The sequence below is a fragment of the Camelus bactrianus genome, chromosome 6, assembly GCF_048773025.1.
Source record: "Camelus bactrianus isolate YW-2024 breed Bactrian camel chromosome 6, ASM4877302v1, whole genome shotgun sequence".
Lineage (NCBI taxonomy): Eukaryota > Metazoa > Chordata > Mammalia > Artiodactyla > Camelidae > Camelus > Camelus bactrianus.
The window spans coordinates 63,205,660-63,226,869 of record NC_133544.1 but is presented as its reverse complement, the minus strand read 5'-3'; the positions used below and the strand labels follow the sequence as shown (position 1 = coordinate 63,226,869).

Below are 21,210 nucleotides of genomic sequence, written 5' to 3'. Positions count from 1 at the left end.
ATGATTTTTCTCATTTTCCCCTTTTCTCTCAAGCCAAGGTTTTTCAAAAGCTGTCTGCATTCCTTCCCCAGCCATTTCTTTTTAACCCAGCCTCCACATGTGCATCCCAACCAGGCATTTACTGAAACTTCTCCCCAAAAAGCCTTCGTGACTGCTCTCTTCCCACCCCAGGCCTTTTCTCTGCTTTCACTTTCTTTGGCCTCATGTTAGCGTCTAACACAACTCGCTTTGAGAAGCTCCATTGCCCCTGTCTTCTGGGAAGTTCTGCCATCCTAAAATCCACAAGTCCCAGGGTTGTCAAGGAGCCCTGATGGCCTAGGACTGGCATCCCCTGCATCAACACTACCCACGCCCTCGGCTTCTGTACCAAGCAGAGACTGTCTTTATTCATCCCGTTAATTCCAGTTTCTGCCCTTCAGACTGTATAGAATAAACAAATTCTTGTTCCACACTACAGCTCTTCAAATATTTGGATCTAGTTTTCATGTGTACAATCCCTCATGAAAATTAAGCTTCTTTTGCTTCATTCCAGTTCCTTTCTCATTCTGTAAACAGTTTATCATACAACTTGGCTTAGAAACCCCCTCACCATTCCTATCACCCTCCTCTGGATTAAATTATTTTCTCAATCTTTTAAAACAGAGCTTCCCGTACACAGAGAAGCAGTATCACACCGTGGTTAGGACAAGGACTCTGGAGTTACACAACCTGTGTTTGGACCCAGCCTTTACGCCTTACTGGTGGGATGACCTTCGGCAAGTTCTGTATCCTCCCTGAGCTTTATTTTCCTCATCTTTAAAGCGGGGCTATCGGGAGGGTATAGCTCAGAGGTAGAGCACCTGCTTAGCATGTACAAGGTTCTGGGTTCAATCCCCAGTACCTCCATTAAAAATAAATAAAGTGGGACTAATAATTCAAAGAGTAGTTGAGTAGATTAAGAGATATAATCCATGTGATGCCTGTGACTGGCAGTCACTGATTCATTCATTCATTCAACATTTACTGAGTACCTACCTGCTTTTTGCCAGACATTGCTTTTGGCAATGGGGATTCACCAGTAAACCAATATAGATCTAGGAACTTATGTTCTTGCCCCCGTGGAACTTATATTCTTGTGAGTGGAGCAGGGAATAAACACGATAAATGAGTAAAATAGAGTATGTTAGATAGGGATAAGAATTTTCCAGATTTTTAAGCTCTGCATCCTTTTTGATGAACAATTCCACCTTTAAATTATTTTCCTCCTTTACTATAAGCACTCAAGAGAAATCAGGCTGCTTCCTCAACACTTTGCTTAGAAGTTTCTTCAGCCAAATGTCCAATTTCATTCCTCACAAGTTCTACCTTCCACCAAACACTAGGACAAGAACACAATTCAACCAAGCTCTTTGCCCCTTTAGAACAAAGATCGCCTTTCCTCCAGTTTCCAACAATGCATTCTTCATCTCCATCTGAGACCTCATCAGAATAAACTTTGCCATCCATATTTCCACCAACAACCTGTTCACTTAGGTATTCTGTGAGAGACTGAGGCTCTCTCTGTAGCTCTCCTCTTCTGAGCCCTCCCAAGAATCACCCTTAACAGTCCATTCACGGCAATGTGGCCTTTCTCTAGCAAGCACCTCCAAAGTCTTCCAGCCTCTGCCCATTGCCCAGTTTTAAAGCTGCTTCCACATTTTTATGTATTTGTTACCGCAGCACCCCAACTTCTCTGTACCAAGTTTCTGTCTTAGTCCCTTCAGGCTGCTATAACAAAATACAGTCAACTGGGTAGCTTATAAACAACAGAAATTTATTGCTCACAGTTCGGGAGGCTGGGAAGCCTAAGATCAAGATGCCAGTATAGTCGCCTTCCAGTGAGGGCCCTCTTCCTGGACCCTGTTTTATTAGGCATCAGCCTCATTCTCAGGGCTCCACTTTATGACTTACACCATCTCCCAAGGGCCCACCTCCTAATACGATCATCTTTGGAGGTTAGAAAATCAACATATGAATTTGGGGTGGGGGGAGTGGGGAGGGCGACACAAACATGCTCCTGCACAGGGTAGTAGTTTGATCTTGAGCAAGTGATCTAACCTATCTATGACTCAGTTTCTTCAATTATACAATGAGGACAAAAACAACACCTACTTCCTGGATGTGTGATGAGGATTAAATGAGATGTGCAGTGCTTAGAAGAGTGCCTACATATGGTGAGTACTCTATAAAACTTAGATATTGTCTTTTCTTTTTTAAATTTTAATTTTTTAACTTATTTTTTTTGGGGGGGTGATAAGGCTTATTTATTTATTTTAATGGAGGTACTGAGGATTGAACCCAGGACCTCATGCATGCTAAGCACACACTCTACCACTAAGCTATAACCTCCCACACATATTGTCATTTTGAAGATCAAATATCTTCCCATTGTCCACTCCTTCCACTATTTTTCACAAATTCCTCAAAGATTCCCAAGAACATCTCCACAGACCCATTTCTCAATATACTTGATGATCTAGGGTGTGATTTATATAAGCCTGGAATTTAAACTCACTAAACTAGATAAAGCTTAAACTCATTATAAGAACCTAGGTCCTCTTTAATTTTTTCCTATCTTCTTTTGGCTTGAATTCATTCTTAAATATTAATCCCCAGTGTCTTGCATAGTGCCTTGCATTTGGAAGGCACTCTAATAAACATGTAGAGGACAGAAGTTTGCTCTACCCTAGTGCCATTTCTTCCCAATGATGATGATGATTGCTCCCAGCAACCTAGATCTAATTTTTTTCTTTGTTTTTTTGCTTTTGTTTTTTTTTTTTGCAAATCTTACGTTTATTCAGCATCCCAGACCGCAGGTTCCCTTCCTCCTCCTCCTGCCCCCTACAACTCTTTCCATCTAACCAACACTTTTCCTGCTTCATTTCTAAATTCATTTCTAAATTCCCCACAAGCTCATTCCCATGGGTACCTCCCATGACTATCTCTTTATTCATGTATCTCTTTCCAACTAGACTATACACTCCTTGAAGTTAAAGTGAAGTCTTAAGAGTTCTGGGCATCCACCAAGTACTCAGCATAGAGAACAGTCAACACTCAACTAAAACCTCCATGATCGCCATTAGGATTAAGTGTTATTAATTTCCCCAACCTCTTTGCCCTGCTTCCCTTTACTCAGCATCTTCCTCCCACATTTACGGTTCTATTTCATCCCTCATTCATCCTAAGGGTGCAGTGGGGTGTGTAGAGAGACCAAGGGACCAAGTTTCCTTGGCATGGGACCAAGGTCCAAGTGGAAGAAGGGCCTTTTTATGGCCAAGTCTATAGCTTCAGGCCTGCTGAGGTCCCAGTTTGGAATACATCAAAACTGATGTCAACAACAAATGTCATGAACAGAAAACTGTAACATTTGTAGACAGGAGAGAGTAGTATGGACCTGAATGTACACTCTGTCCAGAGCCAGATAGCCTAGGTTCAAACCCTTGTTTCAGCATTTACTACGTCCATAATCGTGAGCAAAATACTTAACCCCTGTGCCTGAGTTTCCTTATCTGTAACATGGGAGTAACAATAATATTTACCTCACAAGTCTATGGAGACGATTAAAAGAGCAAATACTTGAAAAATGCTTAGATCTGTGCCTGAAGTGTGGAAAAAAAAAAAAAAGCCCCAGAAGTATTTGCTATTGTTATCGTTTACTATTATTATCTGTTAAGTGCCACAGGAAATTGGTAACCCCAAGCTCACATAAATTAGAAGTATCTCTTGTGACTAATAATAATAATTGTTAGCAGGTATGGAGCATTTCCTATATGCTCAACTTGCATTATCTCCCTAAATGTTGACAACAACCTTACGAGAGAGTTGTACTATTATTAACGCTATTTTACAATTGAGAAGCACAGAGAGGTTAAGCAATTTTCTCAAGGTCACATAGCCAGCAAGTGGCTAAGGCACAATTATTCTATTCGCTTCCTGAATTACTGTGTCTCATCAGGAGAGAAGCCTTGTGGGTACAAAGGTAAACAGTCTAGGCCCCAACCTACAGGAAGTTTCAGTTTCCAGAGAAGGGGCGGGGCGGGGGCGGGAAAGACGAGTAAACAAATTGTTATAACACCGTGTGGTAATTGCTCTAATAGAGGCGCACGACAAAAAGTGCTACCGGATCTCAGACACTGGGACAAGATAAGTACTGAGAGCTTAAGGATACAAAGGAAAAACATGGCAGTTACAGAATAAGAAGTTGCCCTTTGACAAACGTGTCCTGTAACAAATGTGTTACACGGAAAGGACTAAACAAAGCAGAGTTAAAAGTGGCGGCTGAGCGCCTTAAGAGCCCGTGTGACTAGAGCTCGTAGGACCGGAAAGGGGTTAAGGCGGGTAGGTGGGCGGGGCGAGCGCGTTGATTGGCAGGGGTGGGGCAAGACTCGTCACCCGCCCCCTCCCTCCGCCCCGGCTCCTCCAACCCCTGGGCTGGCCTAGGGTACCGCCTGGGCAAGGGCCGAGGAGCTGGGCTGAGTCGCCAGTCCCCCTCCCCGCTCCCCTGCCGCATTCCGCGGGCTGGACGCGCTGGAGAAGTTGAGCTGCGCCCGGGCTGGCCCTGGGGGCTGACAGTCGGCAAAGTTTGGCCCAAAGAGGAAGTGGCCTCAAGCCCCGGCAGGTGGCGGACAGGCCTGGACCGGATCGTTCGCGGCCTGCGGGCGGGCTCTAGGCGAGGACGCACCCCAGCGCGGGGCCTCGAGCCTACTCCCAGGGCTTTGGGGGCCAGCCTCGGGAGAGAGCGCGGCGGCGGCCGGGGAAAACAACTCTGAAGTTGGCGAGAGGCACCGCCCCTGCTCCCGGGACGCCGCCACCTCCCACTCGCCCCCAGCCCTGGCATCCAGAGCTTCGGTCGAGGAGCCCGGGCCATGGAGCCCCCTAGGGGAGGCGGCACTGGGGGGCCTGGACGCCCGGAGCGGCGCCGCCTCCCCACTGGCTAGACGACCGAAGCTCTGGGACTCTTCCCGCACCTCTGGACGGCTCACGATGCCGCCGGCCATCCTCCTCTTACTCCTCGGTAAGAAACCGAAACGAGACTACTCGCCCGGCACCCCGCTCCCGGGGCTGTTACCGGGCTCAGGGGCTCTAGCTCCCTTCTTCCTACGCGGCCCCTCACCCTACCCTGTCTGCCCGTGTCCCCCACCCCCTGCCACTGCCCCCGGCGCTGCCTGCCCCAAGCCCTCGGAAATTTCCACCCGCTTCCCTCACCCCTCATCCTCCCTCTGGCCTCCGCAGATCACTGTACCCACCCCAACAGGCCGTGCTGCCGACTTTCCTTCGAGGTCACACACCGCTGCCTTCCTCTGCTCCCCACCACCCCTTCCGTAAACTACCCGGAAGTCTCAGCTCCCTTTCCTCCTTGAGTTGCTCAGGTGAAGAAAATTCCAAAGCGTGACTCTTGCCCTTTCTCGCTCTTCCTCTAGGAGGCGCTCTGGCCCACCCAGATCGGATCATTCTCCCAAATCCTGGTGAGTAGAGGATGCCCCTGGGGTCCCGCGGGCTTGGTAATGAGGGAGGACCCAAGGGAAAGACTCTCTTGTCCTTGAATTCTTCTGGTACCATAGTTTTAGAGTGGAGATCATCCACCCTTTATTTTACAGATGGGGAGACAGAGCCAGCATGAACTCTCTCCTGGTAGTTTTGTTCAACAACACCCCCCCCACCCAAATATCCTTGCTTGATCTGTCTAGCCAAAATGTAGTCTCCTTGAGGGAAGCAGTATTTCCTGTCCCTCTTAGCCCAGTGACTGGCACAAAGCAGACCTCATATTGTTTGTGGTGTTGATACTTCAGGTGGAACTATGATGAGTGCGGAGAGGAGGGGGCCCATTGAAGATTGTGGCTCTGGAGTGTGTGTGGCTGGGGCAGGGGAGCTTCTCTGCTCCTTCTGGAAGAGTCCAATCCCTTGGAGGCCTCAAGCCTGAGGAAGGGTGGGATGGTTAAGAGGCTGTCGACCAGTGTCCCTACCTTCCTCTCTCTCCAGCCTGTGAGGACCCCCCGGCGGTGCTCTTGGAAGTGCAGGGCACCTTACAGAGGCCAGTGGGCCGGGACAGCCGCAGCTCCCCTGCCAACTGCACCTGGCTTATCCTGGGCAGCAAGGAGCAGACTGTAACAGTCAGGTGAGAAGCAGGGCAAGACCCTATTCCTTTGCCCCACGCCTCCTCCTCTGCCATGGAAAAGCCTTCAGGGATCACTGCTCCATGGAATTTCCAACCCTGTCAACAGGGGGAAGAGTAGAATTAGATTTGGCCTAGTCTGCCCTAAAAGCCTGGCTTATTCTGGACCAGACACAGTGAATTGGGGCTGGGCTGGAGTGGACATCTAACTCGGGTCCTGTCATCCCTGAAGGACGATAGTCACTCTAGAAACAGTCCTTGGGCTCAAATGTGGCTGTTCTGAGAGGTCCTTCAGTCCATTACACATCCTTACCTGGGAGTCAGAGCTGTTCCTTCATTAGCTTAGAACCTTCCTTAGCCTCCCCAGATCTTTTAAACAGTCCAGGTCTCACTGGGCCCCTCTGATGTTGGGCTGCGGGGTTGTGGCCCATGTTAAGTACCTGGCTGTTTGCTTCACACAGTTCACTTCCCATGAGTTTACCCAGAAAAGGGTAGGGGAAGGGAGAGGGCAATCTGGGGAGAGGTTGTTGGGGTGGAGGGATCAGACTGCCATGGTGATCTCAGGTTTCACCACTGGGCACTGGGAGGGGATGGTGAGTTCTGGTTAATTAACTGTATGGTACCTGCCGGTCACTTCTCACACCATACTTGGGTGACAGAGCTGCAACACCAAGAAAGCAATAAATCTGTCCTGACTCGGTCCGGAACACAAATCAGTTTTCCCTAAGGGTTCTAGGATGCACTCGTCTCATGGTGCTGTAGGCCTCTGTTAGGGCTATTGCCATTGCTTACAAAGGAATTGGACTGTTTTCATTTGGCTGTCTGGATTATGGATAAGCAGGCGTTTGTGCTTCCTGGGGTAGAAGGGGCCTGACAACACTGGGGGAGGAAGACGCTGGCAGTGGTCAAGAGTATCTTACTTCCTGCTCTCTTCCACCCCTGTAGGTTCCAAAAACTGCACCTGGCCTGTGGCTCAGAGCGCTTAATCCTGCGGTCCCCCATCCAGCCACAGATCTCCCTATGCGAGGCCCCTGCCAGCCCCCTGCAGCTGCCTGGAGGCAACGTCACCATCACCTACAGCTATGCCGGGGCCAGAGCACCCATGGGCCAGGGCTTCTTGCTCTCCTACAGCCAAGGTAAGCTGGACAAGGCTGTCCGTGGGATGTTAGAACAGGCAGTGGAAGGGAGGAGGGGAGGATCCCACCAGGTCCAGTGCTTCACAGCCCCTCTCCATGTGCCTCTGCAGATTGGCTGATGTGCCTGCAGGATGAGTTCCAGTGCCTCAACCACCGCTGTGTGCCCTTCATCCAGCGCTGCGATGGGATTGATGACTGTGGTGATGGCTCTGATGAGGCAGGTTGCAGCTCAGACCCCTTCCCTGACCTGACCTCAGTCCCTGACCCCACCCCACCCTGCAATCACACCTTGGAAGACTTCTATGGGGTCTTCTCCTCCCTTGGGTACTCACACCTAGCCTCAGTCTCCCACCCCCAGTCCTGCCTCTGGCTGTTGGACCCCCATGACGGCCGGCGCCTGGCAGTGCGCTTCACGGCCCTAGACCTGGGCTATGGAGATGCAGTGCACGTGTATGATGGCGCCGGGCCCCCCAAGACCCTCCGGCTGCTGCGCAGCCTCACCCACTTCAGCAACGGTAAGGCCGTCACTGTGGAGACGCTGTCCGGCCAGGCCACCGTCGACTACCACACAGTTGCTTGGAGCAGTGGTCGGGGCTTCAATGCCACCTACCATGTGCGGGGCTACTGCTTGCCTTGGGACCGACCCTGCGGCCTAGGCTCTGGCTTGGGGGCTAGTGAGGGCCTAGGTGAGCGCTGCTACAGCGAGGCTCAGCGCTGCGACGGCTTGTGGGACTGTGCTGATGGCACGGATGAGGAGAACTGCCCCAGCTGCCCGCCTGGACACTACCCCTGTGGGGCCGCCGGCAGCCCCGGTGCCACAGCCTGCTACCTGCCTGCTGACCGCTGCAACTACCAGACCTTCTGTGCTGACGGAGCGGACGAGAGACGCTGTCGGCACTGCCAGCCCGGGAACTTCCGATGCCGGGATGAGAAGTGTGTGTACGAGACTTGGGTGTGTGACGGGCAGCCAGACTGCGCAGACGGCAGCGATGAGTGGGACTGCTCCTATGCCCTGCCCCGCAAGGTCATCACCGCCGCAGTCATCGGCAGCCTGGTGTGTGGCTTGCTGCTGGTCATTGCCCTGGGCTGCACCTGCAAGCTCTATGCCATTCGCACCCAGGAGTACAGGTCAGTGGGAGTGCAGCTGGCTGTGGCGGAGTGGGGACCCAGGGCAAGAAGGCCTGTGCAGCCACAGGAGACCTGAGGGTGCCCACGCTGGGGACAGGTTCCAGTGACCAGCTTATGGGTTGGCTCCTGGTGTTGTCGGGCTTGGGGGCAGGGGTGCTTCTCCGAGGGAGGGACAGGTCTAGATCCTGAAAGCAATCTCAAGGAAGGTGGGGGACCCCAGATGACTTTGGGAAGTCCTGGTCTGGGTATGGAGGGAAGAGGCCTGTCCATGCTGAGACAGGCGGCTCTGGCCGGAAGCACCTGTGACTGAGCAGCCCTCATCCCTTCCAGCATCTTCGCCCCCCTCTCCCGGATGGAGGCTGAGATAGTGCAGCAGCAGGCACCTCCCTCATACGGACAGCTCATTGCCCAGGGTGCCATCCCACCTGTAGAGGACTTCCCTACAGAGAACCCTAATGATGTAAGTCACCCTCCCCCACCTGACCACCTCCCGCTCCCAGCCCCCTGTGGTCCTGCCGTCGCACCCTCCTTTCAGGCTTCTGGCCGTCCCCACCCCCTCTGACCCCACTGTCTTCCTCCTCTCCTTGCAGAACTCAGTGCTGGGCAACCTGCGTTCTCTGCTACAGATCTTACGCCAGGACATGACTCCAGGGGGTGCCCCAGGTGCCCGCCGCCGCCAGCGGGGCCGCTCTATGCGCCGCCTGGTGCGCCGTCTCCGCCGCTGGGGCCTGCTTCCTCGGACCAACCCCCCAGCCCGGACTCCTGAGACCAGATCTCAGGTCACACCTTCTGCTGCTTCCCTCGAGACCGTAGATGGCAGCACGGGTCCAGCCCGTGAGGGTGGAGCGGTGGGTGGGCAGGATGGGGAACAGGCACCCCCGCTGCCTGTCAAGGCTCCACTGCCACCTGCCAGCACATCTCCAGCCTTCCCTACTGTCCCCGAGGCCCCGGCGCCACTGCCCGTGGCACCCCTGGAGCCATCACTGCTGTCTGGAGTGGTGCAGGCCCTGCGAGGCCGCCTCCTGCCCAGCCTGCGGCCCCCAGGACCAACCCGGACCCCACCCGGACCCCACACGACAGTCCTGTCCCCAGAGGATGAGGACGATGTGCTTTTGGTGCCACTGGCTGAGCCAGGGGTCTGGGTGGTTGAAGCGGAGGATGAGCCACTGCTTGCCTGAGGTGACCCGGCTTCCCTGGGGGCTCTATTCACAGTGACAAACCTTTAGAGAGCAGGTCAGCTTCCCTTCCACTACTTCCCTCCTGTCCCTCAGTCTGAGGGCACTTGATGGGCCTCCCACTGATCCCATGTAGCTACTGTAAAGTTAGGTGTCCCTCAGGCAGGAAGAGGGGTCACACAGAGCCCCCTCTGTGCATGCCAGAGACCACAGCCCACCGCCACCCCCACCCCACACCACCACCACTTGGGTGGCTGTTTTTAAAAAGTAAAGTTCTTAAAGGGTCATAGGCCTGGATACTCCATCCTTGCCAAAGCCCCATCCAAAAGTGGCCTTAAGCACCAGAATGCCAACTGGCTGGAGATGTCCAGCTTCCAAGGGGAGGATTTGGGCAGGGTCTGAGGTTTTGCCAAAGGTAATCCCGCCTGCAAGTCCTGGCTCATAAAAAGAGCACAACAAATGCTTTTGTTCCATAGCTAAATCATTGCCCAGGAAGCCAAGGTTGAAAATAAAGGAATCAGAAATTTAAGATTTTTGTAAATGAGCTGTGAGCCTGAGTCCTGCCTCTCTACCCATCTCAGCTTATGCTCCCCTCACCTTGCTCCTCCCAGTGAAGGCCTTGGCTCTGCCCTCCACCTCCTGCCCTCTTCCTGCTTATCGTCCAACCACCCTGCCCTGGTGGGGCACTCAGAGGGTGAAAAAATTCTGGGAACCCTAAGACTAACCCTCTCCACCTCCACTCACTGCCTGGGGCCCAGCTCTACAGTGACTGACCCCGGGGCTGAGCACTAAGCCTTTGCCCTCACTGCCAGGCAGGAATTTGTGAGCCAGCTGGGCACTGCAGCTGGGAAGCTTCCCATTTACAGAGTATTCGCAGAGCACATATCATAGCATCACCTTGGCCAAATCCAAGAGGTCCTCCTGGAAGAGAGCCCAAACTGGACCTTAAAGAATGCTGTCAGAGGTGGAATAGAACTGTGAATTATAGGCAGGGTGAGAGTTCACAGGATAAGTAAACTAAGCAGACAGTGACGGCTAGAGCTGTAGGAGGGACCTGGGCTTTCTGAGAAGGGGCCAGGAGTGTAATCAGTGGCCAGAGCCGAAGAATGGGAGAGGGTGATGGAAGAGGAGGGAATGATCTCTGGGAAATGTTGGGACCCAGCCTCTGGTAAGGACAGTAACCGCTGTCCCAGAGTTTAAAAGGAAAATCAGAAAAACAAACAAAAGTGAAAGGAAAATCAATCAAGACAAAGAATTTAGAAAAAGTCCAGGGGGTGGGTGTGCCCCCAAGAACAGCACTGAGCCATTCCCTTACAGAACCAGTCCCCAGAGAAACGGGTTCCCCCTTACGCTCGCCCTTACCTTTCCTGCCTAGCCTGGCCTATCCCTGCCCCTCTGGTGGAGGGGCCCTGTGGATTACACCCTGTCAACATCCTCACGCCAGCACTAATTGCGTGTTTCCCCTGCCAGTGAGCAAGAGCCTAGGGAAATGGTAGAGAGGGGATCCGGGGCAGTCCTGGGACACTGGCATCTTGGCTCCGGGAAGGCTCGAGCTCCTTTCATTCCACACCCTCTCCAGAGATTGGGGAAGGGGCTCCAGAGGTCTTCATCTTTGCTGGCTGTTCTCCCTTTGGACCTGCCTTCCTCAGTGTAAACAATCCCTGGGTCCCACCAGTGTCAGGCCCAGTGAGAACAGTGAAGCAGGGAGTGTTGATTTCCTCTCCCGTGTCCTCCACTACCTCCCCTCCCGTGCTCCTCTCTGCTACCTCACATTCTCATCCCTTGTCCTGCTCCAGACCTTTCACCTCCCAGGGGTATTTGGAATTTGAAAGTGGACAAAGATTTGAGGTAAAAGAATGCCCCTCATGGTGGAATGCTTCAGAATGCTGGAGGGAGGACTTGAGGGAAGAGTTCACTAGGAAGGCCTGGGCACATAGGTTCATGGGCCTGAAAGATGCTCACTGGGTGCTGGGTACGTGCTCCAGGAGGTACAAGCAGTAACACTATGTCAGCCTCAGTGAAGCCCCAGGTTGGCGGGGAGAGGAGACTGACCTTGTACAGGCAGAATGGAGAAACTCAGAGGGTCCCACCTAGGCAAGGGTGGAGCATTGGGGAGCTGTCATTATATTCACCATGGAAAATGAAATGAGGTGACTTCAAATCAGGATAGACACCACTATCCAAGGTGCCCAGTATCAGGGGTGTGGAACTCCTGTCAAGGCCCTTGATGGGGAGGAAGGAGGCGATCTCACTTATGAGATGGGAATCAAGCTGCAAATCTGAGATAATCTGAGCAAATAGCAGAAGTCAGTCCTTAAGGAGCAGAATCTGGGCCTGATCCAAGCTCCAAGCCACCCTGGGAGAAGAGGGGGACCCCTAGCCACATGGCCTGAGGCTGTTGGAGCACCCAGTGGTCAGGCAACCTGTTGAGTGCCAGATCCTTTACCTCACAAGACTGTGCCATGGGCATCACGGCCCCAATTCACAGGCTCAGGCGCAGCTTCGGAGGAATTATGAGACTGGCCCAGTCTCTACTGAGAGGCAGAATTAAACCTGGATCACCTCGGTTCCAAATCTCACCCTGTCCCATTATTCCACAGGACCTCCCATTCCTGAGGGAGCCTGGATGTGGGCAAGTTCACAGCCTCTTATAGTGGAAAGAGAACTGGTGGTTCAGGGTGAAACCCAGCCTGCTTCTTTGGCCTAAGGCTGGATTGAGGGCAGGCCGAAGTCACGGTCAAGAATCCTCGCTGGGGTCTGCAGCACCTGACACTCTTATCTGGTATCTTAGAAAGGAATCCTACCCCCTCAATAAGTATTCCAGACACACAAAGTTCACCCCTTTACAACTTATGACTTTAAAAACTCATTTTGGAAGGAAGTCAAACCTAACACTCATCTTTAGCACATCTGCAATAAAATATAAATCTTTCTGGATAGCTGAGGGTCATTCATAGAAACCAATGACTTCTTTACAGCAGTGTTTTCAGAAGCTGTAACAGTGTCAAGGAAGCTATATGTCTTAATACCAGATGACCTTAGACCACTTTTTAAATGCTTATGACTGCTTTAAAAGTCTTCTGTGATGTTGCCTCCTTGCTGTCAGGCTATCAGTGGTCACTTGCTACTGTAAGTGGGCTTCTAATCTTTGAGCGCAGGAACACACATGGACACATTAAAACTGTGAATAAAGTAAGGACAAGTGGGCTGTGACTGAGGACTAGAGAGCCTGTCCAATGTGTGAAGTGCATGAGGATTATAGCTGCTTAAGAGTTCTTTCTGCTCCTTCTAGACCCCACAATGTTGCCCTGCAGCTGACCTCCAGATAAGCAAAGAGTCACTGCACAAGTGATCCCAAGATCACTATTTGCTTCTTTGATTGGAAAAGCCCACCGAAAATCGAAATATGTTCTCAATAATAGGATACAGTTGGAATATTTAAGACAAGGAAGGCAGCATAGCATAGAGATGAAAAACAGTCTTTTTTTCTTAGCATTGGAATGCTCTGGGTGGGAATCCTGGTGTCCCCATTTTCCAGCTGCATGATTGATTTGGGGCACAGGCCACCCACCTACCACTCTGAGCATCAGGGTCATGAGGATGAAAGGAGATAATGCAGGAAGGTGCTTAGTACAGCACCTGGCAAAAATGGGGTGAGAAGGGGCCAGGAAATCAGAAATGTGTGTGTGGATGCTTGGAGGTGTCAGGAAGGAAGACAAATGGGAGCCTGAAGCAAAAGGGACGAGGCAGAAAAGGAGCAGTAAAGAAGCCCGGACATCCTAGCTTCCCACTAAGGCATAGGCATCGTCTTGTGTCTGCCCTGTGCAGCCCAGGAGGCCTGGGGCAGCCCCAGAGAGCACTGAGAGTTGGGCTGGTGCCCCCGGCCCCCCACCTGGGATTGGAACATCTTCTAGAGGGCTAGTTGTCTCTCCCCTTTTTCCTGCTCTGATTAACACAAGGTGGGTGGGCCTGGCAGGGAGGGAGATGGGGAGGAAGTCCCCACAGTGGTTTGTACCCACCAGAACCTATTAAAAGAATGAAGCGGCCCAAACAAAGCAGCCATCACTCCTGTCTCCCTAGGGGCCGGGGAAATGGGGACTTTCGTGGGTCTTAGCCCAGAAGGGGTAGTACTGGGAAGAAGAAGGTAGTAGGGAAGTTTGGTGGTGAGCAGGTTGGCTCTCCTCCTGTCCCTGCATCTCTTTTGGTTTCTGCCTCTAGCCCTTCCATTTACCCACAGAGCACCCAGTCTGGGCTGGACACTGGGCTGGAGGGCTGGGATGCAGAGACAAATGACACAGTCCTAGCTCCTGGAGAAAGACCGCCCAGGCCCTGGGTCCTGGCCTCCTGCCATCCTCAGCTCCCTTATCCACTGACCCCTCACCCCACTTCTTTGAACCCGTCTCTTCTGCCCCTCTGACTTTGTTCTGTTCATGTCTTAAGCAGACTCCACAGTGTGTATGCTCCCAGAGGGAAGCGACACAAAGGAAGGGGGTGCAGAAAGGAGGGAATCCCGCTGACATCACTGCTCATTAGCATGTGTGACCTCATCAGGGGGTGGGACTATTTCCCCAGGTGTCGGGGGGAGGGCTGGAGGGGTGGTATTTAAAGGGAAAAGCTGACTGTGCGGCTGAGAGGGAGCGGGTGCTGCGAGCCACCAGGCTGCACACACGCACACCGATGCACACAGACCTCGACACCGACATGGACACGGACACGGAAACCACAGCACTCTGCCCCTCTGGCAGCCACCAGGCCTCCCCGCCAGGGACGCCCACACCAGGTGAGGGCTAAGCTGGCAGGTTCTCGCTGAATCTATGGGGGTGGGAGCTGAAGCTTTGATGGGGAGGTCAGAACTAGGGGTTGAAGAAGCTTAAACCCAAACAGCAAGAGGAAAGAGCAACTCAGGAAGTAGGGAAGCCTCCTGTCCACACTAGGACTGGGGCTGGGCTGAGGTGGGGGTAGGGGGCAGCTGGGGACTGCCTAAATATCCCCTTACCCACCCATCACCCAGGGCTTCACTGGGGAAACTGGTGCTTAGCCCCTAGGTCTGCCTCATTCCCAAGAGGCTGGGATGCGCAGGAGGGAAGGGGGAAAGAAAGGGCAGCCCATGAGCCTGGGAATCACGGGCAGGGGGCTACCCTGGGGACCTGTTGTAAGGGTTTCTCTGGCTCCTGGATGCCCTGGCTGCCAGTCAAGTATTGATCCTGGGCTATTTCCAGCCTCTCTCCATCCCCCTTTGTTGTGTCTGTCGTTCCTCCTCCAGTTACCCTGACCCGTGCATTGTCACTCTCCCTCTCGCTCCTGCTCTCTTGTTCTCTCTCTCCCTCCCTCCTTCTCTCCCTCAGCCTCACCATGAACACAGTATTCTCTCAGCCTCACCATGAACACAATATTCTCTCGGACTCACAGAAGCAGCCAGGGGTGCAGAAGGATTCTCACACACAACTGTGCACTGGGGGATGCTTACCTGCAGGGCCTCGGGAAGAGGCAGCCCCTCTCACACACCCACGGAGACCCAACACACACATTTCAAAGAGCGAAGGCCCTTCCCAGGTACAGGCACTCCACAAAGTTTTTGACTCTATCTATGAACCTGGGCAGCAGCTTCAGCTTCTCATCCCCTGGGGCCCTCCGCAGCGTGGGGATCACCAGTGCAGGAACCAGGAGAGCGAAAGGCCTCTCTGTGTTAGCAAGAGCAGCCCCGGGGCCAGAGGCCTAGTCTGGGGGTGTGCCTGTGTGTCAGTGTGGAGTGTGAGTGGGTGTGTGAGCCTGTGCACAGGTGCCTCCCCTGCATGGGGTATGTTTTGAACAGGCTGTGGCTGGAACCATACTGGAACCAGTCTTCAGCTCGGCATTTTGGACCCCCAGCAGCTCAGGCTTCTGGGGGAGTTCAGTGGAAGAGGTCAGACCAAAGATTCTCAGCTCCTTCTGGGTCATGGTCTTGACTGGTCCTCTGAAGCTGGAGCAGCCAGGACTGAGTCCTCTGCAGATAGCTGGGCCTACCCCACTCATAGCTTCCTTCTCTTTGCCCAAACCCTCCCAAAGCAGATGCCACTCTGCTAAAGAAGCCAGAGAAACTGTTAGCAGGGCTGGACCGTGGCGGGCCACCCCCCGCCCCGGGGGTCCCCAGACGAAGAGGCAGTATGCCTGTCCCCTACAAGCACCAGCTGCGGCGGGCCCAGGCTGTAGATGAACTTGACTGGCCACCTCATGCCTCATCCTCTGGCTCCTCTGACTCCCTGGGCTCAGGGGAAGCAGCCCCTACCGAAAAGGACGGCATCTTCAAAGTCATGCTGGTGGGGGAGAGCGGCGTGGGCAAGAGCACCCTAGCAGGCACTTTCGGTGGTCTCCAGGGAGACAGTGCTCACGAGCTGGAGAATCCAGGTATTTGGGGGAGCCCTGCAAGGGTTGAGGGCACCTCTGGAGCCCTAGTGAGGGACAGACGAGCTCAAGGCATGAGCAGCCCTGGAGACTAGAACCTAAGAGAAGCTGTCCCAATGCTTTCTGCAGTTGCCTCCCTGGAGGGGGCTCCCTGGTGCTGGGATCTCAGGCATCCCCGGGTTACCACGTCTTACAGGTGTTGGGGAGCCTCCTAATGTGCTCTATTACATGTCCTTATTTCCCAACAGAGGACACCTATGAGAGACGCATCATGGTGGATAAGGAAGAAGTGACTCTGGTTGTTTATGACATCTGGGAACAGGTGAGAACTAAGATGTGGCTGCAAGTAGGTGATGAAACCTGGGAGAGTTGAGGAGGGGCAAAGTCTGGCTGAAGGCTGGTGGGATGGCAGGCCCTGGGTTTAACATGTAATGGAACCTGATCTTTCATATGTATTGTCTCAAGAGCAAAGGCCCACACAAGTGTGCATACGGTGGCACTGAGAGCCGCTGTCTGATTTCCAGGATCTTCTAACCCATAGGAAAGTTAGAATCTGAATTTGGCAAACCCTGCAGCTGCAAGCCAGGCTGAACACCCTAAAACTGACCCCCTCCATACATTTTTCAGCCTGGAAGAGTCTGATTAGACAAGACAAGAGCTCAGGGCTCTGAAATGTCACGGAAGGGGGCTTGTGAATATTTGGACATAAATGATTACTATGCAGAAATGAGAGACCAGATTACATACACTTGAATAGCATTCATTTTTTAAGAGCTTAAGCATAAGAAAGTAGGATGGGCCACCCTAGTCAAGGATCCTATGTCCCCCATTTGCCCATGAGGAGCTCGCATTACAAACTCCTCTCTTCTCCACACTCACATTCTGGATATGGAGATTCTGCCATTAACTAGTTCTGCTGTCCTAAGCAGGTGGCTTCTCCCTCACATCCTGGTTCCTTATCCTTGAGGTGCAGGTGCTGGACAGGTTCTCCCATGCCTCCAGCCCTGACATTCCACGACTCTCTGCCCATCTACAGGGGGATGCAGGGGGGTGGCTGCGGGACCACTGCCTTCAGACCGGGGATGCCTTTCTCATCGTCTTCTCAGTCACCGACCGACGAAGCTTCTCCAAAGTTCCAGAGACCCTGCTACGGCTCAGGGCTGGGAGGCCCCACCACGACCTGCCTGTCATCCTCGTTGGAAATAAGAGTGACCTGGCCCGCTCCCGGGAGGTCTCTCTGGAGGGTGGGTATCCTGAATCTCATCCATACTTGCATTCTCGGGATCCTCTCCCTGCCAGATCAACTCTTCTCTATAAGGCCCTTCTACGCTCCTGACCCTAGGGCCCTGAGACTCCCTCCTCTTCACACCCCTTGACCTCGCCTCTTCTCAAGGCTTTCTCTTTCCCCTCCGCGCCACCACCGCCCTCCACTTGATCCCTGCCTTGTTCTCTCAGTTGGGAGAGATTCACTCGCCCCAGTCCCTTTCCACTGCACGCCCGGGATCCCCCCAGGCTCCCCCCACCCCACCCCGCAGCGGGCTTGCGCCTGAACAGGTCCCTTCCTGCAGAGGGCCGCCATTTGGCAGGGACACTGAGCTGCAAGCACATTGAGACGTCGGCCGCGCTGCACCACAACACGCGGGAGCTCTTCGAAGGCGCGGTGCGCCAGATCCGGCTGCGGCGCGGCCGGAACCGCGCCGGGGGCCCTCGGCCGGAGTGGGGCAGCCCCGAGGGACCACCGCCGCCCGCGCGCCGCGAGAGCCTCACCAAGAAGGCCAAGCGCTTCCTTGCCAACCTGGTGCCGCGCAACGCCAAGTTCTTCAAGCAGCGCTCCAGGTCGTGTCACGACCTCTCTGTGCTCTGAGCCGCGGTCGCCATGCTCACCGCACCCTCCGCTCGCCCCCTCGCCCCGCCCCTCCCCGGTCCGACCGGCTTCCCTTGCGAAGACCGTCTAGGAAACCAAAAACTCTCGGGACGCCCTGGAGTGACCGCAGGAGGCGCCCCCCCCCCCGCCCCCAGGCCCCGGCGGGTGTCGCCCCCACCCGTTCCGCGCGCTCTCCGGTTACCTCCCGGCCCCAGGGCTCCTGGAAGGCGAGGACGCCGACCCGCCGGGGTGCGCCGTGGCCGGTGGGCGGGGCGGGTTCCGGCTGGAGGGGAGAAAGGTAGTTCTGCAAGATGTTCTGTTTTTTATTAATTCGCGCTTGACCATCTCCCCTGTAAAGAGATCCTAAAAAGCAAGAACTGGAAAAGTGCTTTGTAGACTCCTTTACAGTTTTCCACCTTTGTACTCTGCGCGAATATGCCTCAACTTTAAGAGATTCTTAAAGGTAAAGACACGGAGCTGCTGCTTTTGAGACTTTCCTTAAGTGTTCTGGCTCTTATGCTGCACTTGTCCACTTTGCCTTTAAGAAGTTCTTAAAGGCAAGGGCCTGGAAGCGCAGTTCTCCAGAATTAATTCTGTGGTTTACCGGCTCACCACCGCACTTCCCCTTTAAGGTTATTAAAGGTAAGGTGTGCAGACTTTTGCCTTCAGTTGCCAGCGTGAAGAGCTAAGCGGTGGCAGCTCCAATTTGGCCGGCGCCCAGGAGGCACCAGCCAGGGGACCACCTTTTCCTTTTCAATAAAGAATTTTTCTACTGCACTTGCTTACTCTGACTCTCTGTTCTCAAAGCCCCCATGGAAGGGATGAATGTAGATGGAAACTGTTACAGACAAGAAAACTCAGGCTCAGAGGACTAAGGAACCTAGATCTCTAGAGAGGCTCCAGAACTGACTTAGTCCTGGAGTAGTCTAGGACGGTGCAAAAGGCCCTAAAGATACCACGGGTTCAGTTGCCCTCTGCCAGCGAAAAAAACAGGCCTGGAGAGGAACAGGGACCTCCTAGAAGTAATTTAGTAACTCAGTGATACAGTGGATCAAGTCCCCATCTCCTTACCCCACCCTTATTTTGCAAGAAGCAGCCTGGAGGCTACATTTTGTGTCCAGAGCTACACTGAGCTGTGGCCTGGGCTGGTTCAAGGTGGGGCCCACAACCACAAAGGAGGCTCATCAGCTGGGGTGTGATGGGGTTGGCCTGCACCACCCCTGGCAGGGCCCCACCACCCCAGCTGTCACCTGCAAGGCCCGTGTGAGAACTGAAGCTGTCAGTGCCTCCCCTGAGAACACCCACGCTTGCTGCTGCCTGAGTTTGAACAAAAGGAGCAGAGGCAGCAGCTCCCCTCACCCCTAGACACACAATAAAGCTACCTGAGCACCTGAGGACCAGGCCCCCACTCCACCCCACCCAGAACTCAACTCGATGGAAAAAGAGATGAGATGTCTGCTGAGTCCTTACTGCTGGAGAGGAGCCAACAAGGACTAGTGGGCAGGGGTGGTGAGATGATAATATGAATAATGATACTATCCTTAGGACTTTATTCACTTAAGCTATTAATTCTTTAATGACTATATAAGGTGTTATTGCCTTTTTTTACTATGGAAAAAGCAGAAGGTTTAAGTAGCTTGCTAGAGGTCAATAAGCAATAGAGGTAGGCGTCCACTCATGTCTGCTTACTTAATGGGGGTTTTATCCAGCTTTGCAGCTGAGGTTCCTCTTCCAGTAAGGATGGGAAGAAGAGGGAGAGGGACTATAGAAGAAATGCAGGGAACACTATGGGCAGAGCCATGGACAGTGGCTGTGGTAAAAGGGCCAGAGAAATGACATGCCTGTAGTGGAGTAAGCCAGCTCTAAACTCTGGGGACCAGGAACACAGGCAGTTCAAGTTAGAAAATGCAGGAAAACACACTGGACCCATTAAGAGACCAGATGGTTCTACAGTTGGGTTGAAACCTCAGGGACATGAGAAGGAGGGGTAAGAGACAACACTGAAAAAAAGGGCTGGAGCCCTACTGCAAAGGACCTTAAATGCCAGGCAAAGGAGTTTGTGCCCAACTCTGTAGGCAGTGAGAATCAGTGACGGTCTCCGAGTGTGTGACATGACGAGGCTGGTCCTTTGGGAAGAGAAGGCTGGGAGAGGTGTGCATGGACTGGAGCAGCAGAGGCAAGGCCTGAGGAGCTGCATTTAGGGTGCAATCACAGTAATACATACGGAGGGTAATGAAGGACCACCCTAGGGAGATGGCAGCAGGAAAGGAGAGGCGGCACAGATTTTAGAGTCAGAATTTATGAGACTTGGCAACTGAGAAGCTGGGTATAAAGAGAGGGAGGAGTTGCAGGTGATAGGAAGATGGTGAGGAACTGGGAATTAGGGGGCAGAGGAGGTAGCCGGTGAGTGGCTCTATTCTGGAGACCCTTGAGTTTGAGATGCTTAGAAAAACTTCCATATGGAGAGTTTCAGCAGCTCCCTGGATAACTGAGTCTGAAATTCCGAACAAGTTAGGACAAGAGACACAAATATGAGAATAGTTGCCAGAAGAATGGTAGTAGAAAACCAGAGAAAAGAATGAGATGCAGGGCAGTCACACAAGTCCCTGTGCTTAGATTAATGCTCTGCTCTCCCTTTAACAAGGAGCCCTGCAATTTCATTTTGCCCAAGGACCCACAAATTACACTAAGGGAGATACTAAGGGGGAGGGTGTAATATATAGGCTGGATCCTTAGCCTCAAACCACACATGGGCTATAGGGGTCTGTGATTTTTGTGAAATGGTACAATCTGATGTGTTTGTGCAGTCACGCATTTGTCTGAGAATAGGTTCACAAATCCCATCAGACTTCCAAAGAGGTCTGTGACCCAAAAGATCACGAATCAGGATGGTACTGATTGCTGCTGAGAAGGGGAACCGGGTGGGTGGAGGACAGGTGTGGGAGGTTTACTTTTCATTGTATGCCCTTCTCCTACCTTTTGAGTTGTTAACTATGGTATACCCTACCTGTTCAAAAACTAAGTAATTTAAAACAAATCAAAGTTTGGTGTTCCAGAGAAAGAAGAGGGACTAAAGAGAGAGTCCCGGGGATAGGCAGGTGAGAAGGCGGAGATGCAGCCGCCAAAGAGGTAATGAAAGAACTAGGATTGAGCTTACTGAGGCTACTGCCCAGGGAGGAGGGCTTTCTAGTGGAAGGGCATCACCAATGGTCAAACATGCCAAGAGGGAAGGATGAGGAACAAGAAGGCAGTGCCTTTCACATGGCAGAAGTCTGAAGATGATGACGGCAGGACCTCCCCCACGAGGGGAGCCACACACGCCACAAGCTTCCCTCCCCCCAACTCCGCCAATTCCATCAGCCCGACCCATCTGTGTGTTCCCTCCAGCCGCCTACA

The 21,210-nt window shown here is 53.1% G+C and overlaps 2 protein-coding genes across 2 annotated transcripts; both read left to right on the top strand.

The window, feature by feature from the left end:
• Nucleotides 1-4,417: 4,417 nt before the first annotated feature.
• LRP10 (LDL receptor related protein 10) lies at nt 4,418-10,098 on the top strand. Its single transcript, XM_010954702.3, has 7 exons — nt 4,418-5,032; nt 5,439-5,483; nt 5,998-6,133; nt 7,076-7,266; nt 7,377-8,394; nt 8,725-8,854; nt 8,985-10,098. Exons 1-7 carry the CDS (start codon nt 5,002-5,004, stop codon nt 9,570-9,572), a joined length of 2,139 nt encoding a protein of 712 aa, XP_010953004.1. The 5' UTR covers nt 4,418-5,001; the 3' UTR covers nt 9,573-10,098.
• A 152-nt stretch (nt 10,099-10,250) lies between these two features.
• On the top strand, nt 10,251-18,591 carry REM2 (RRAD and GEM like GTPase 2). The gene is made up of 5 exons (XM_045516484.2): nt 10,251-14,349; nt 15,618-15,953; nt 16,199-16,272; nt 16,987-17,194; nt 17,519-18,591. The coding sequence occupies exons 1-5, from the start codon at nt 14,247-14,249 to the stop codon at nt 17,812-17,814; spliced, it is 1,017 nt and encodes a 338-aa protein (XP_045372440.2). The 5' UTR covers nt 10,251-14,246; the 3' UTR covers nt 17,815-18,591.
• The last annotated feature ends 2,619 nt before the right edge of the window (nt 18,592-21,210 follow it).